The sequence below is a fragment of the Oenanthe melanoleuca genome, chromosome Z (assembly GCF_029582105.1).
Source record: "Oenanthe melanoleuca isolate GR-GAL-2019-014 chromosome Z, OMel1.0, whole genome shotgun sequence".
In the NCBI taxonomy this organism is placed as follows: Eukaryota; Metazoa; Chordata; class Aves; order Passeriformes; family Muscicapidae; genus Oenanthe; species Oenanthe melanoleuca.
In genome coordinates this window covers 31,850,425-31,864,341 of record NC_079362.1, presented here as the reverse complement: position 1 = coordinate 31,864,341, position 13,917 = coordinate 31,850,425, and the positions used below count along the sequence as shown (strand labels likewise).

The 13,917-nt window shown below is 51.8% G+C and overlaps 1 protein-coding gene across 1 annotated transcript; it reads left to right on the top strand.

The window, feature by feature from the left end:
* The first annotated feature begins 945 nt into the window (after positions 1–945).
* On the top strand, positions 946–10,270 carry LOC130265110 (serine/threonine-protein kinase PAK 3-like). The gene is made up of 13 exons (XM_056513924.1): positions 946–1,175; positions 2,085–2,122; positions 2,522–2,644; positions 3,169–3,291; positions 3,517–3,697; positions 4,631–4,694; positions 5,931–5,979; positions 6,807–6,919; positions 7,446–7,563; positions 8,213–8,312; positions 8,750–8,946; positions 9,532–9,669; positions 10,059–10,270. Exons 1-13 carry the CDS (start codon positions 1,097–1,099, stop codon positions 10,146–10,148), a joined length of 1,413 nt encoding a protein of 470 aa, XP_056369899.1. The 5' UTR covers positions 946–1,096; the 3' UTR covers positions 10,149–10,270.
* The last annotated feature ends 3,647 nt before the right edge of the window (positions 10,271–13,917 follow it).

Below are 13,917 nucleotides of genomic sequence, written 5' to 3'. Positions count from 1 at the left end.
CCCTCTGATGCATGGATGTACCCAGGGAAGCTCCAAGAGGTGAACTTCAGTAGGGTGAATGTGGTCAGCTAGAAAGTCGCCCGGAAGATCTCGCGATGTACGAGGAGATAGGGCCCCTCCTTCTCCATGGTGTCAACCAATCCCATTCGGCATTGTGAAACTGAGGAAGTGACGTAAGCATCTTACGATTACTTAAGCCGGTGCTTACCGGAAATAAATGCATTTTGCCATCCACCATATTGGTGTCGTGAGCATTTTGTCCGGCCAGGTTGTAAGTACGCCGTGGTCTCTCTCTGGACCAGGTCGCCCTGCCTTGCCCCCCGTGCAAGGCAACAGGTGAAGCTCCTTGAAAATGCCACAGCTGTGAAGCAGCATCATGATGTGTTTGCAATGGATGTCTTGTTTAGCTTTCTATGTTTACATCAAGCCTACCATTTTTTAGGCCTGTGTCCCACCTTGTTCTGCCACAAACATGTGAAGAAGGTCTACAAAAGCGCTTCCTGAGTTGTTTCCCACTGCTGTTATTAAACCAGAGATTTCCTTTGATGCTGTGTTTTAGAGCCCTAGCTGGAAGAGGCCTTTTCCTTTACCACAGGGGAATGAGTGGCCAAAGATCCTATTCTATTTTTTGCTTTCCTCACATCATGGTCCCTTCTAAGTGTTCAGCTTCTCAGTGTGGGCTATAGGGGCTTGGTGTGTCTTTGGAGTCACTCTTAGACTCCTTGAGCAAAAGGTTATGCACTAGGAGGGCCTTTGTGTGGCTTTGTAGCAGAGGAGAACTTTGCAGGCGTTTTTTGGCATTAGCTGTAGAGAAGGTCTGCTTCTACACGTGACCTCACCAGCCAGCCTCCTAATTGTGATGTCGAGCTCCTATTGTGATGTCAGGGGCCGCATCCCGGCGCTGTCACGGCAAAGTTGCTGTGCCGAGGCTCGGGAGGCCTCAGTGTGCAGAGCAGCTCTTTGGCACGCTCGCTGCAGGCGGGAGCTGCTGCTCGACGAGGTGTCTGCCAGCAGGCTGCACCCTGACAGCACTCTGAGTATTTTCTTTGTGCCCACAGGTATTGTCGGTGCACACTTGAGCAGCACAGCTGCGACCATGGACAGAGTGTGCGCTGCTGCAGTGTGCACGGCTTTTTCCGTGGCTTATTCCGGGTACTTCTTCACCCACCTGGCACGTAAGTAGAGGTTTTTGTTGGGTGGGGCATGTGGAAATCAAAATGCCGTGAAGAGGCCTTTGGTTGGGTAAAGCTGCTGTCACCAGCCTCAGCTGAGCAGGGGGTGTCTCTAGGCAGCAGGGCGTGGGCTGCATTTGCCATGTAGCCTGCAGGGCTTGTGCTGCCCCATGCCATGGCATGGCCTGTGGCAGTGGAGTCTGGAATCTGCTCAGTTTGCTGGCTCAAGCAAGACAGGTTTCAAGACAGGAAGGTTGGGAGAGTTTAGCAGGAGTCTTTGTAAAACTGTGTGCTGCTGTCCAGGATGGGGAGAAGCATCTTGTTGTCTGCATGCCCTCATCCCAGGATTTATCTGTGGAACTTGACTCTTGCTGTGTGCTAAAATAACCCTTCCCTCTGTGATAAAATCATGACATCAACATGGAAAATGCCTCTGAAATCAACATTTCACAAGAACTCTTGGTACTCCTGAGCCCAGCAGCTGTTTTGGAGCTGTGCCACAATAGAACTGCCAGCACGGCTAAGGGGGTTTGGGTGAAACTCTTCTGGGGAAACATTTTCAGCAAGCTCATGACAATTGATGCTTGCCATCTCTTCAGAAAACTGAAGTCCAGCAAAGAGAGGAGCTGTAGCTTCTGCTGGGTGGGGTGGGGCAGAAGCCGTGACTATTACAGAACCACCTTGAATTTCTCGATATCAGGTTTTGGTGGCTTGAGTGGCCAAAGAGGACAAAAGGCAGGCACAAGGCAGTAGTTTGTGCTCTTGTCTTGCTTGCTGTGTGACACAAGGGTTGCTGCTGGAGGGAAGCAGTGAAAGCAGAATACTCTGTCTTTGGCTTGAATTTTTGCTGGGCCTGCCCAGTGCGGGCAGCTTTCTCACAGCATCCGCCTCTTTTTCCCTTGTGTGTTGCAGGTCACATCGCCCGTGCCTGGAGAGAATCTGCTCCTTGGGTGAGTGGGAAAGGAGCCTTTGGCCTTGGGAGCGTTGGACAGTTGTGGAGCACGGCGTGAGCTGGGCGTGCTGCAGTCCAGTGCCAGCCTGCTCAGATGAATGAAAGCACAGTCCAGACTCTGTGCAGCACCAGCAGCGACAGCTGCATCATCCACAGGATCCCTGGCTGTTTCCTCCAGTTCCACTTCAGAGCTTTTTCAGCAGATGAAAGTCAGCTTGCTCGGTGCTTGGAGCCGTGGTGGAATTTCTCCTGTCCAAGAGATGCAGTCTGCTCTGCGTGGCCCATTTTACTTCTGGCTGACCGACATAGAATCCAGACGGTTTCTCCTTAGCAGATGTGGCACTAGAGCTGGATATAAAGCAGGTTGCCTGTCCCTCACGTTGCTTTCTGTCTGCAGAGCACGAAACCAACCTCTGAGCCTCCTCTGGCTGAGTGTGCTCCTGAAGAAGAGGCCGAAGGGAAGGAAGATGCCCACCAAGCTGCAGATGCTGCCATTGCAGGGCCTGAGCACCCAGCATCAGTAAGTGGCAGCTCTGGGTAGCCCTGTAGCTGGAGCACAGCAGAGCTGGAAGTTTCTGATCAGACAGCACCTGCCATGCATGGCTGAGGATGCTGGGGCCTGGAATCTTCCCAGCACTTGCAGAGCACTTCTCCCGACTAGTGAGGCCTGGAAATGGGTGTGGAACTTGGGCGTTTGGGCATCAATTTCCCACTGTTCTGCCAGGGGCTGTGAATTTGTCTCAGCAAGAGACAAGAGGTAGCACTGGGGTGTCTTTGGATGCTCCTGGGGTACAAGTGAGGCCCTTTGTGCCCAGTGGCGGTGCAGGCTCCCTGCCCGATGTGAGGGGAGCTGCACAAACATGCAGTTCACAGCCTTGCAGGATCCACAGGAGACACTGTCCCCTGAGGGACCTGGTCCTGTCCACAGAGCAGCTGCGGGTAGCTAAAGGAAGAGCTGAGATGCAGCGGGGCCTGTAGCTGAATACACGTGAGGTTCTGAAGGACAGGTTCTTTCCTGTCCCTCATGCTGCTGTCTGCCCACAGAGCACAGGGGCAGCGCCAGCACCTGCTCTGGCTGCCTCAGCAGCCGAGGAAGAGGCTGAAGAGGACGAAGGTGCCAGTGAAGCTGCCACTGCTGTCAGCCCACGGCCTGAGCTGCCAGCATCAGTAAGTGTCTGCTTTGCTTAGCAGTGTCTATGGTGTCATTTTGTGCATATGTAAAAGCAATCTATGGATTTTGAGCCTGGAATTGGAGTAGGGGCAGCAAATGCCGAGAGGTGAAGAGCCCTGGATGTGGAAGGCAGCATCTTGCTGGGGGCTTGCATTTGCGATGGGATTGCAGGGGCATCTGTGCCAGGCACATTTCTGACCCAAACTCATTTCTTGTCCCAGAGCTCCAGCGCCTCTGTCGTGGCACCTGCACGAGTTGCAGCTGCAGGCTCTGAAGAAGCCGCCAGTCCCCAAGCTGGGAGCTCCAGCACGAGCAGCTCGTGCACCTGGAGCACAAGCAGTTCCTCTGGCGGCACAGAGCAGCTGCGAGAGAGGACAGAGGACGAGTGGCTGGCCATGCTGAGTATGTCCTTTGTGATCCCTGTCTGCTGGAGCAGGGCCTTGTGTGTGCGTGTGTCAGCACGAGCTGTCCCACCTGGTGCTGCTGCTCAGCTGAGTGTCGGTGCTGTGGCCTCCACACAGGAGCTGTGGTTGTGCTTTGAGGTGCTGAAGGAGCAGCGGGCTGTTGCTCCACCTCAGAGGGCAGCCTGGCCTGCTTTGGCTTTGCCTGAGCTTGCCTCGCTGCCAAAGGCAAAGCAGAGCTTGTTTCTGCTGGGCAGGAGGCTGTGACCTTGTGAATGCGTGGGCCTCAGGGAGCTGCTGTGGGGCCCAGCTCCTGTGGGCCACGGCCAAGGCCATCTTGAGAGCTGAGCCCGGCCTAAAGCTGGGCCCTCATTGCTAAGGCCCATTGCAGGAGCTGCTCACAGCAGCTGCTGCTCTGGAAAGCCAGAAAGGCCTTGTTTAGGCAAAGTCCTGCTGTCAGCTGGAGATCGCGCCTCTGCTGGGAGCACTTTGCACTGTTCTTCTGGTTCTGGAAAGGGCAGTTGTAGGTAAAAATTGGTTCCAGAGCCCAAGATGCGTTTGCTGTTTGCAAGGATTAAAGCTTTTGTTGAGTGTCACAGAGTTTTATTTGCAAAACAGAAATGTTTTGTTTTTTTAGACAACAATCACTTCTTTTGGTTATAGTTTTCTGATCCCTGTCTCCCCTACAGTTTCCCCATATGCTCAGATTTCAGTTCACACTTGTAGTTTTGTGCAGGCCATGTTTGCTGCAGAGCTGCTGCTCTTGCTGCTGCTGTTGTTTTGGTGGTGCTGGTGGTGCAGTAATGGTGTTGTTGTTTCTCTCCTGAGTGAGTTGAACGGGCCCAGTGGGCCAGAGAGTGGGGCTGCCTTTCTGATCTGCTGCACGGTGGGATCTCTGTTTTGGAGTGAGCATCTTTCCTTTGCATTTTTACAGGGATGCTGGCAAACAAAGGAGATCCAGAGGCTAAATATACAGACCTGGAAATCATTGGCAAAGGGTGAGTGCAGCCACAGGTCCTTGTTCAAAGGGAGGGGCTGTGGACTTTGCTGGTGGCACATCTCCCCAGAGTGACGTCAGGCAAGCTCCAAAGCTGCTCAGACACTGCCTTGAGACGCTGCCGTCTCTCAGTACTGCTCAGCATTGACAGCTGTGGTCCGAAGGCATGGCAAAGACACCTGGATGGTGGCAATGTCTTTTCTGCAGCAAAGAGCAGCACCTGGCAGATCTCCTGTTCCCTCAAGCCCCTCTTTGCCGCTTTTCTTAGGAGAAATAATTTCTGTGTGTCCCAAAAGAATACAGAATATGTGGGAATGAAAGGAGGAAAATCTTCATTGCCTCCAAGATCAAGGTGGCAGCCAAAGGCTGTCAGGGAACAGCTCTCAGTAGTAGTTCTTTCCGGTATTTTGCTGAAAACAAGTTCCAGTGGTCAGGATGACCATCACCTAGTCTAGAAGCCAGAAGCAGAAATGAAAGAAACAGCTGTCTACTGAAATTGAGGTGGAAACATTGAAAGCTTCAGGGGAATGCCCAACGCCAAAGATCTCGAGAAGAAAAGGCAACATCTGCCTTTGGAAGACCCCTCGTGGATCCTGTGGGGTTTGGGGCTTTCCTGCAAAAAATCCACCAATCTGTTCCCCTTTGAAAGCCAGCTCAGCTAACTGGAAAAGGGATTGATTTGCAACATTTCCTCTGGGAGGAGCCAAATGCGCAAGAAGTCACCTGAAAAGTGGAGTCTTTCCTGTGCCTGGTGTACCAAAGGGAAGCAGCTGCCCATGGCTCTGCACCCAGAACACAGGTGTCTGAGGATCCTCTGCTTTGAGTGCTTCTCCATCTGTGTGTGCACCAATGGAGACCTTTGCCTGCTCTGCCTGTGGCTGCAGCTGTGGCTGGAGACTACTCTCCTTGTCAGCTGGAAAAAGGATCTGCTTCTGGAAGCTTTCCTCTGATTGCTCTTCCATGGCTTCAGGCTTCTCAGAAGGCCTGTGTGCTGCTGCCTGAGTTTGGCAGATAGACTCCAAGGAGAGGTGTCAGCATGTCCAGCATGCATGTGCATGTCTGGAAAGATCCCACACGTGCACAGCTCCCGAAAGAGTAATGGGATAAAGTGCAGAGCACAATCTGTGGTGGTGCATTTGCTGTTTGCCCCAGGACTTTGTTTCCTGTTGGAGTGCAGTGTCTGGCACCTGCAGGGACTAAAGGCCTTCTCCTTTCTCTGCTGCTGTTTTGTTTCTAGGGGTTTCGGCACTGTGTGCACGGCAGTGGAGACTGCCACAGGAGAAGAGGTAAGCGCCAAGCAGTGCTGCAGCTCCTGCAGCTCTCCAGTGCCCTCCCCCTTGCTGTGAGCTGTGCCTGAGCTTTGGGTCGCTGGTAGAGCTTTGCAGGAGAGGCAAAGGCAGTGCAGAGCAGAGTCAGCCTGCCGAACAGAGTGGGGACAGAGTTTGTCCTTCTCAGCTGCTGCAAGGAATGCAAAGAAGCCAAGGGGTGTTTTGCAGAGGAGGACATGCTAGGTGGGTCTTAGTGCCGAGGGGGTGTCTCAGAGAATGGCACTGCTCTTTGGGGCTGCAGCTCAGGGCTCCCGACTTCTCACTTCTGGCTGTTAGCAAATCCATGGGAATTGTGATGGTAGCTCCTCAGCCACCTGCAGTGCTGCTCTGTGGAACTGTGCTTAGCAAGAGAGGTCTGCAAGAAGCCTCTCAGGGGCCTAACCCCTGCTCAGAGCCTGGCATGTGTCACTAGAAGATCAAGACTAGGGTTATTTCGTTTTACAGTCAGGCAGGAATTACAAATGTCAGTGGGGTTCAGAAAATTGTTTAAGTGGAGAAAAATGGAAATTCCTAAAGTGACAAAGTGGAGAGATTGTTTCCTTTGGAGGTGTCCTTTATGATGTGGTCATCATCAGGGCATTTTTCCCATAAGGTCTGTAGGGTTGTATTTCTTAGGGGGGATAACGGTTAAGATGTTTCCAGTGTTGCATTTTATCTGTCATGTCTGCAAGTGTTTGCTTTGTTGATGTGCAGTGGGCTGCTGCAGCAATGATCAAGCCCCCCAAGTTCCCTATGTGTTCCTGTGCCAGACTACTTTGGCTCATTGTTTTCTATGTCATTTTTAGGTGGCAATAAAGAAAATTAGTCTCCTGCAAGAGAGAATCAATGAGCTATGCGTGAAGGAAATCCAGGTCATGCGGGACAATAAGAACAGCAACCTTGTGAGCTATATAGACTGGTGAGTGGTTCTGCTCTTCTGCTGTGAAGGGTCACTCACCTCCTGCAAGCCAGAGCTTCAACCAATCCTCTGGTTGCTGGCAGGGGGTGGAGCTGTTAATTCCTGTTTCTGAGCTGATGTACAGAATCTTGGCAGGAGATTGCGTTGGGGCTGCAATACTCTTTCCTGGCATATCTAGTTTAAGTGTGCTGTTAAAGCCCAGGACTGGGTCCAATTTTACAGAGCCAAAAACCTCAATGTTAACTCCCTCCAACTGCTCCCTCCAGGTTTTCTTGTTTGGTTTGGGGTTTGATTTTCTTTTTCCACAAGGTTCTTAAGTGCTAACAAATCCCTGTAGATTCCATTTCCCTTGGCCTGTTGCATTGGTGGGATAGCAAGCAGTCTTTAAACTGCACAGATTTTGTAGAGCCTAGTGAATGACTATTCCCTTCCTCCTGTCTTCCTTGGAGAGAGACACGGAAACAAGAATCCACCAGGTCATGCAGGAGCACGCATTCATCTCCAGGCTCTTGTTTCCTCCTTTCAGCTTCCTGGTGCACGAGGAACTCTGGCTCGTGATGGAATACATGGACGGAGGTTCCTTACACGATGTCATCAGGGAGACCAGGATGGCAGAAGGAGAGATTGCAGTCGTCTCTCGGGAGGTGAGGGACGGCGCTTGTGCTTCCCGTGCCTTGGGTGGGATGGGTGGCAAGGAGGGGATTGGTTTCACCTTCCGAGCTTCCTTTCTGCCTTTCTCTTATGACTGCCAGGAGCAAGAGCCTCTGAAGTGCCTGCCAACGTGCAGGCCCTTCTTCTAGTGTGTTTGTTTATGTTTGCCACTCTAAACACTTGCCTGGAGCCTGTGTGTACTGCATTCCGTCCCAGTAAGAGCAAACGTGCTGGTGGCACAATATCAACAGAGTGGGAAAGACAAAGAGATACTCGCAGGACTCTCAGAGAGCTCAGCCTCAAAGGAGAGCCTTGCACCCAAAGTGGGATTTGCAAAAGCACCCGCTGCCATGTGGCTGGAGAGAGCACAGCCCCTGCAGCAGTACTCCTTCAGTCTGTGGCTGCAGGGCACTGGTCAGCTGAAATAATTGCCCTTTCTCTTAAAAAAGTGAATACACCCTCACTTAGGAAGGCTCTGCTGTCCTCGTGTTGGAGTAGCAAGCTCTTGCCCTTGCCAGCAGCCTTTCCTGCCACGGCTCAGCACTGCCCAGCAAGTCTGTCTTGCAGATGTGCTGCTTCCCTGCTTGTGGGATGCAATCAGTTGAGGGACTCCTAGGCTCATGTTTCTTTTTCCTCCCTCAGTGCCTGCAAGGCCTGGATTTCCTTCACTCCCATCAAGTCATCCACCGAGACATCAAAAGCCACAACATTCTCCTGCGCTTGGACGGATCTGTCAAGCTGGGTGGGTGTTGTTGGCCAGGCTCAGCCGTGCTGGGCTGCGGGGTGGGGGTGCCTTTGAGTGACTGCCAGATCCCCAGGAGTGGCACCTGTGGCAGTGCAGGCTGCCCTGCAGCAAGGGCAGAGCACAGCCACAAGGTGCAGGGCGGTGTGGCTGGGAAGAAAGTGTCAAGGAGGGGCTTTGGCTTGTGTGTGTCCCTTCCCAAGCAAGGAAGTTTCACTCCCGAGCTTCAGGGGACTAAAAGCCACTGTGTGAAACTGGGGGCTTTTGCTGAATGGCCAATCCCATATTCCCTCAGCTGCAGGCCTAAGGAAGGCCAGCATGGCCCCTTCTGCAGCTGGTTTGCCCTCTGCCTTCTTGGGCATTGCTAGAGGGGGGAATTCTTCTGTTTGCTTTCCTAATTCACTCTGGCTTGATCACAGTGGTTTTTTTCTCCTCAGCTGATTTTGGACTCGCTGCTCAGCTCACGGCTGAGCAGAGCAAACGGAGATCAGCTGTCGGCACTACTTACTGGATGGCGCCAGAGATTTTCACCAGGAAGCCCTATGGCCCCAAAGTGGACATTTGGTCCTTTGGCATCGTGGGCATCGAGATGGTGGAAGGAGCGCCTCCTTACCTGATGAAAACCTCCCGCACGGTGCGCTGCAACTTCTCTCACAGCGTCCTGTCACTCTAACACAATCTACCTCGTTTCTTCTGCCTGGGAAGCTTGGTAACACCTGGAGACCATGGGTTCCGAGCTGCACAGTCTCTTGTGCTTCTTGCCCTGTGTTTTCCCCTTGCCATGTAATTTTGAACAGTCCAAAAAATGATGATGTCCTTTGCTTGATGAAGCTTTGCCTTAAGGAAGCAGTGAGCAGCACCAAGCTGCATTTTTAGGTAAAATCTTTGGGAATAGTAGAGTTATGCCAAAGTCCCTCCTCCAAATGGACTGTAGAGCTGGTGTCAGTCCACAGAGAAGCAAAGGGTGCTTTTGCAGATGAAATGTCTCCTAATTTCATCAGGCAATGAAATCAGGGCCCAAGGCAGGAGCCTTTGCACATTGGGCAGGCTGTGCTTGCCTCTGGCTTTGCGTTCTGTTGCTTGGGCTAGGAAAGGCATGTGCCACCCTCTGGCAGGGAGGAAAGCGCCACTGGAGAGTGGAGCTTGCGCAGTGGGGTGTGGGTGAGCAGTATTGGGTGCGAAGGAGACAGGTGCAGTGTGACCTTGCCTTCTACTCCAGGTTGGACAGCTGATCAGCACCGGGGGCACCCCGAAGCTGCAGAACCCCAGGCAGCAGTCCCCTTGGCTGCGAGACTTTCTGCGCTGCTGCCTGCAGACAGACGAGGACAGGCGCTGGTGTGCCCAGGAACTTCTGCAGGTAAAAGGCAGAGCGGCCGCAGGGTGCGCCAGCTGCCCGCTGCCAGGGGCTCCTCCTGGGCTCGAGTGCAAGGCGTCAGATGGGCCCTGCTCCTAAGATTCTCCAGTCTGGGGGCTTTTCAAAGGAAAAGCAAGGAGAATCCTGGCCTGGGATTGGCTTGGAAGGAGCCTTTCAAGGTCACCAAGACCAAACCTCCTTAAGCTCAAGACATCTGGCTTCATGCCTTTGTGGGATTGTGAGCCATGGTTTCCCGTGGTAGCAGGGTCCTGGACGTGGAGACAGAGGTGCACAGCGTGCCCTCCTTTCTGTCTGTTCCTGGTAGGCAGAGAAAGGCTGTTTCAGCCTGTGAGGAAAGTAGATGTTCATGTCTTCTTTTTCTCTTTGGGCAGCATCCGTTTGTAACCTCAGCCAAGCCGACCTCCAGCCTGACGCCTCTGATCGTGGCAGCACAGCAGTTCATGGCCGACAGGAGATACTAGCCCTGGAAGAGGCCATTGTTGTTTGTTGTAGTTTGTAGTTGCTAGTTTGTAGTTGCTAGTTTGTAGTTGCTAGTTTGGTGTTTGTTTAGATTGCTGGTCAAAATAAATACTATAAAACCTTCACTGTGTTGGAGGCTTTCATTTCTTCTCACCCTGTGAACAGGCTTTAAATTTGCTTCTTAATGGTCAGGGGCTCCTAAACCATGGGAAGACTCACAGATGGGCACAGTCTGTGGCACAGTTTGGAAGTGGGCAGAGCTCTTGTTCCTTCACTGCCTCCAGGCCACGACCTCCTGTGAAGATACAGGCTTGTAGCTGTGAAGAGAGGAGCAGAGTAGAACGAAAGCGAGCAGAGCAGTGGTGTCACTGCTGGGGACGCCGCTGCGGCCGTGGTTGGGTTGGAGATCCAGGGAAAGGTTGGGTGTGTCTGTGTTGCTCTGGGCAGAGGGGGAGGCAGCCAGGCTTCTCCACAGGCTCAGGTGCAGGTGAGTGTCCAGCGGGAATGTGAATCCTTCATGGCTACTACGGACAACGTGAGGGAGTGAAAACTTCTGCAGTTTTGGATCTGCGTGAGCCACGGCCTGTGTCAGCGGGGCACCCACCACAGCTGAAGGAGCTGCCCAGACAGAGCTGCCTGGGGTCACGCTGCGTGCCAGGAGGCTGGGAGGAGACACAGCCAGGGCAGGTGACCCAAAGTGGCCCAGGAGCTGTTCCAGACCCTCTGACATCCTGCTCAGTATTTCAAGCTGGGCACAAGAGGGAGGAAGGAGGGCATGTTTGGGGTGATGGCATTTGTCTTCCCAAGTCCCTCTGAGGCTTGAGGGGGCCCTGCTGTCCTGGAGATTCAGAACACCTGCCTGCCCATGGGAAACTCCCATGCTGGAGTTCTTTGCTGTGGGAAATGCAAGCACTGAGAGCTCTCGGGGCCTTGTGCATACAGGCTGAGAGATAGAGATAGATACAATGTTTGACCTGAGACCTTGGAGAGGGCTTGGAATCTTAGAATGGTGAAGGTGAAAACGAAGCAGGCAGAAAACAAGATTGCAAGTTTGTAGTTTAAGTAGAAATTTGCTTTAAGCAAAGAGAAATATGTCTTCTGTAAGCAAGACAATATGTTAGATAAGTTATTAAAGGATTTTAGAGTTTAGCAATGGAACCTGTTACACGGGTAGTTAAAAGTTCAAGATGTATCAATGGAAGTTTGACAAGTGTTACACAGCTGGTTGATATTGGATGACATGTGGCTGTAAGAGTCGGTCTGAAGTTTTCTCTGATCTGTCTCAGACCATCATCAGAGACTGAGACCCTGGCACTGCACCACTCCCCTGCGTTCTGGCCTGGCCGAGGTGGATGCTTGCCAAGGACTGTTTGTAGGTGTGCTTGGTGCTTGCCATGCTATGCTGCTCTTGAGCAGGGTACTGGCTGTAGCGTCCTGTTCCACCTGTTTCTTGGAGCAATGATCTCCACATGCAATAGTCCATAAATCTCCCCACCTTTTGGCCAGAGGCCACTTGCTTTGGAAAAGGACTAAAACAAGTGACTTTCCTAAAAAGACTTTGAGATCTCCTTCTCCCCAACGGATTGAAGATGCGTCTCGTCGGACAACTACGAGGATGCGTCCCATCTGTTGGTAGCTATATCCCCTCCTTCTCTTTCCGTGTCTCTCTCTCTCTCTCTCTCAAAACTTAATTGTTAGCATGCAATAAATTGTATTACTGCTTTCTGCTAAACAAACCTGAGTCTCTTGCCTTTTGTCTTTTGCACCCTGGGCTCAAACGAACCATCACGACTCCCGCTCGTGTTGAGCGCATCGTAACAGTGGCAAAGACACAGAAAGGAAAGCAATTAATGATTGGTATAAAAAGATGTTAACGAGTTTCATAGGAGTATGTGATTAGATAAAAAACTGACATAAGGCACTGTAAGTAAGAATTAAAGGGCTTCTGATATTATAGCATTGGATGTCACACCTTGAATGTCTCACCCCTTTATGAGACTGAAGGCTTAAGGCAAGAAAGCACTTTTTAAACAGTTCCTCAGTTAGCCCATCTCTCGTAACATTAATATCCCAACGCAATGGGAACATGAGTTCTGCCATGGGCACTAAGGCCAACGTGAGGGAGTGAAAACTTCTGCAGTTTTGGATCTGCGTGAGCCACGGCCTGTGTCAGCGGGGCACCCACCACAGCTGAAGGAGCTGCCCAGACAGAGCTGCCTGGGGTCACGCTGCGTGCCAGGAGGCTGGGAGGAGACACAGCCAGGGCAGGTGACCCAAAGTGGCCGAGGAGCTGTTCCAGACCCTCTGACATCCTGCTCAGCATTTCAAGCTGGGCACAAGAGCGGGGTAGGAGGGCACATTTGGAATGATGGCATTTGTCTTTCCAAGTCACTGTGAGGCTTGTGGGGACCCTGCTGTCCTGGAGACACAGAACACCTGCCTGCCCATGGGAAATGGTGAAGGAGTTCTTTGGGGTTTTTGCTTGTGTGCATGGCTTCTACATTCCCTATGCAACTGAATTGTTCTCCACATGTGTGTTTTGCCGCTTTTACACTTGTTCTATGCCCAGACCAGCCTGCTTGTGGGGCATTGAGTGAGAATGGCTGTGTGTGGTGCTTGGTTTTGAGCTGGTGTTAAACCACAAGAGACATAGATAAAAAGCAGTTTTAATGAAAGAGGAGGGAGAATGAAGAATCCAAATTTTGGAATGGTGGTGGTTTCTGTTTTCCTAAGCCTGCCTTCCTGTAGCCTGTCCAGCACCTGATTTATTTAATCTCTGCCTCACAACTTCAGTTTTTCTGGAACCAGCCTACTTGGGCCAACTGCTTTCTTCCTGCCAGCATTTTTCAGTTGTCCCAGAGAATGCTGGAACTTTATTTTCTTGCTTGGTTTACATCCACAGCAGGCGGCTCCCTCTGATGCATGGATGTACCCAGGGAAGCTCCAAGAGGTGAACTTCAGTAGGGTGAATGTGGTCAGCTAGAAAGTCGCCCGGAAGCTCTCGCGATGTACGAGGAGATAGGGCCCCTCCTTCTCCATGGTGTCAACCAATCCCATTCGGCATTGTGAAACTGAGGAAGTGACGTAAGCATCTTACGATTACTTAAGCCGGTGCTTACCGGAAATAAATGCATTTTGCCATCCACCATATTGGTGTCGTGAGCATTTTGTCCGGCCAGGTTGTAAGTACGCCGTGGTCTCTCTCTGGACCAGGTCGCCCTGCCTTGCCCCCCGTGCAAGGCAACAGGTGAAGCTCCTTGAAAATGCCACAGCTGTGAAGCAGCATCATGATGTGTTTGCAATGGATGTCTTGTTTAGCTTTCCATGTTTACATCAAGCCTACCATTTTTTAGGCCTGTGTCCCACCTTGTTCTGCCACAAACATGTGAAGAAGAAGGTCTACGAAAGTGCTTCCTGAGTTGTTTCCCACAGCGGTTATTAAACCAGAGATTTCCTTTGATGCTGTGTTTTAGAGCCCTAGCTGGAAGAGGCCTTTTCCTTTACCACAGGGGAATGAGTGGCCAAAGATCCTATTCTATTTTTTGCTTTCCTCACATCATGGTCCCTTCTAAGTGTTCAGCTTCTCAGTGGGGGCTATAGGGGCTTGGTGTGTCTTTGGAGTCACTCTTAGACTCCTTGAGCAAAAGGTTATGCACTAGGAGGGCCTTTGTGTTGATTTGTAGCAGAGGAGAACTTTGCAGGCGTTTTTTGGCATTAGCTGTAGAGAAGGTCTGCTTCTACACATGACCTCACCAGCCAGCCTCCTAATTG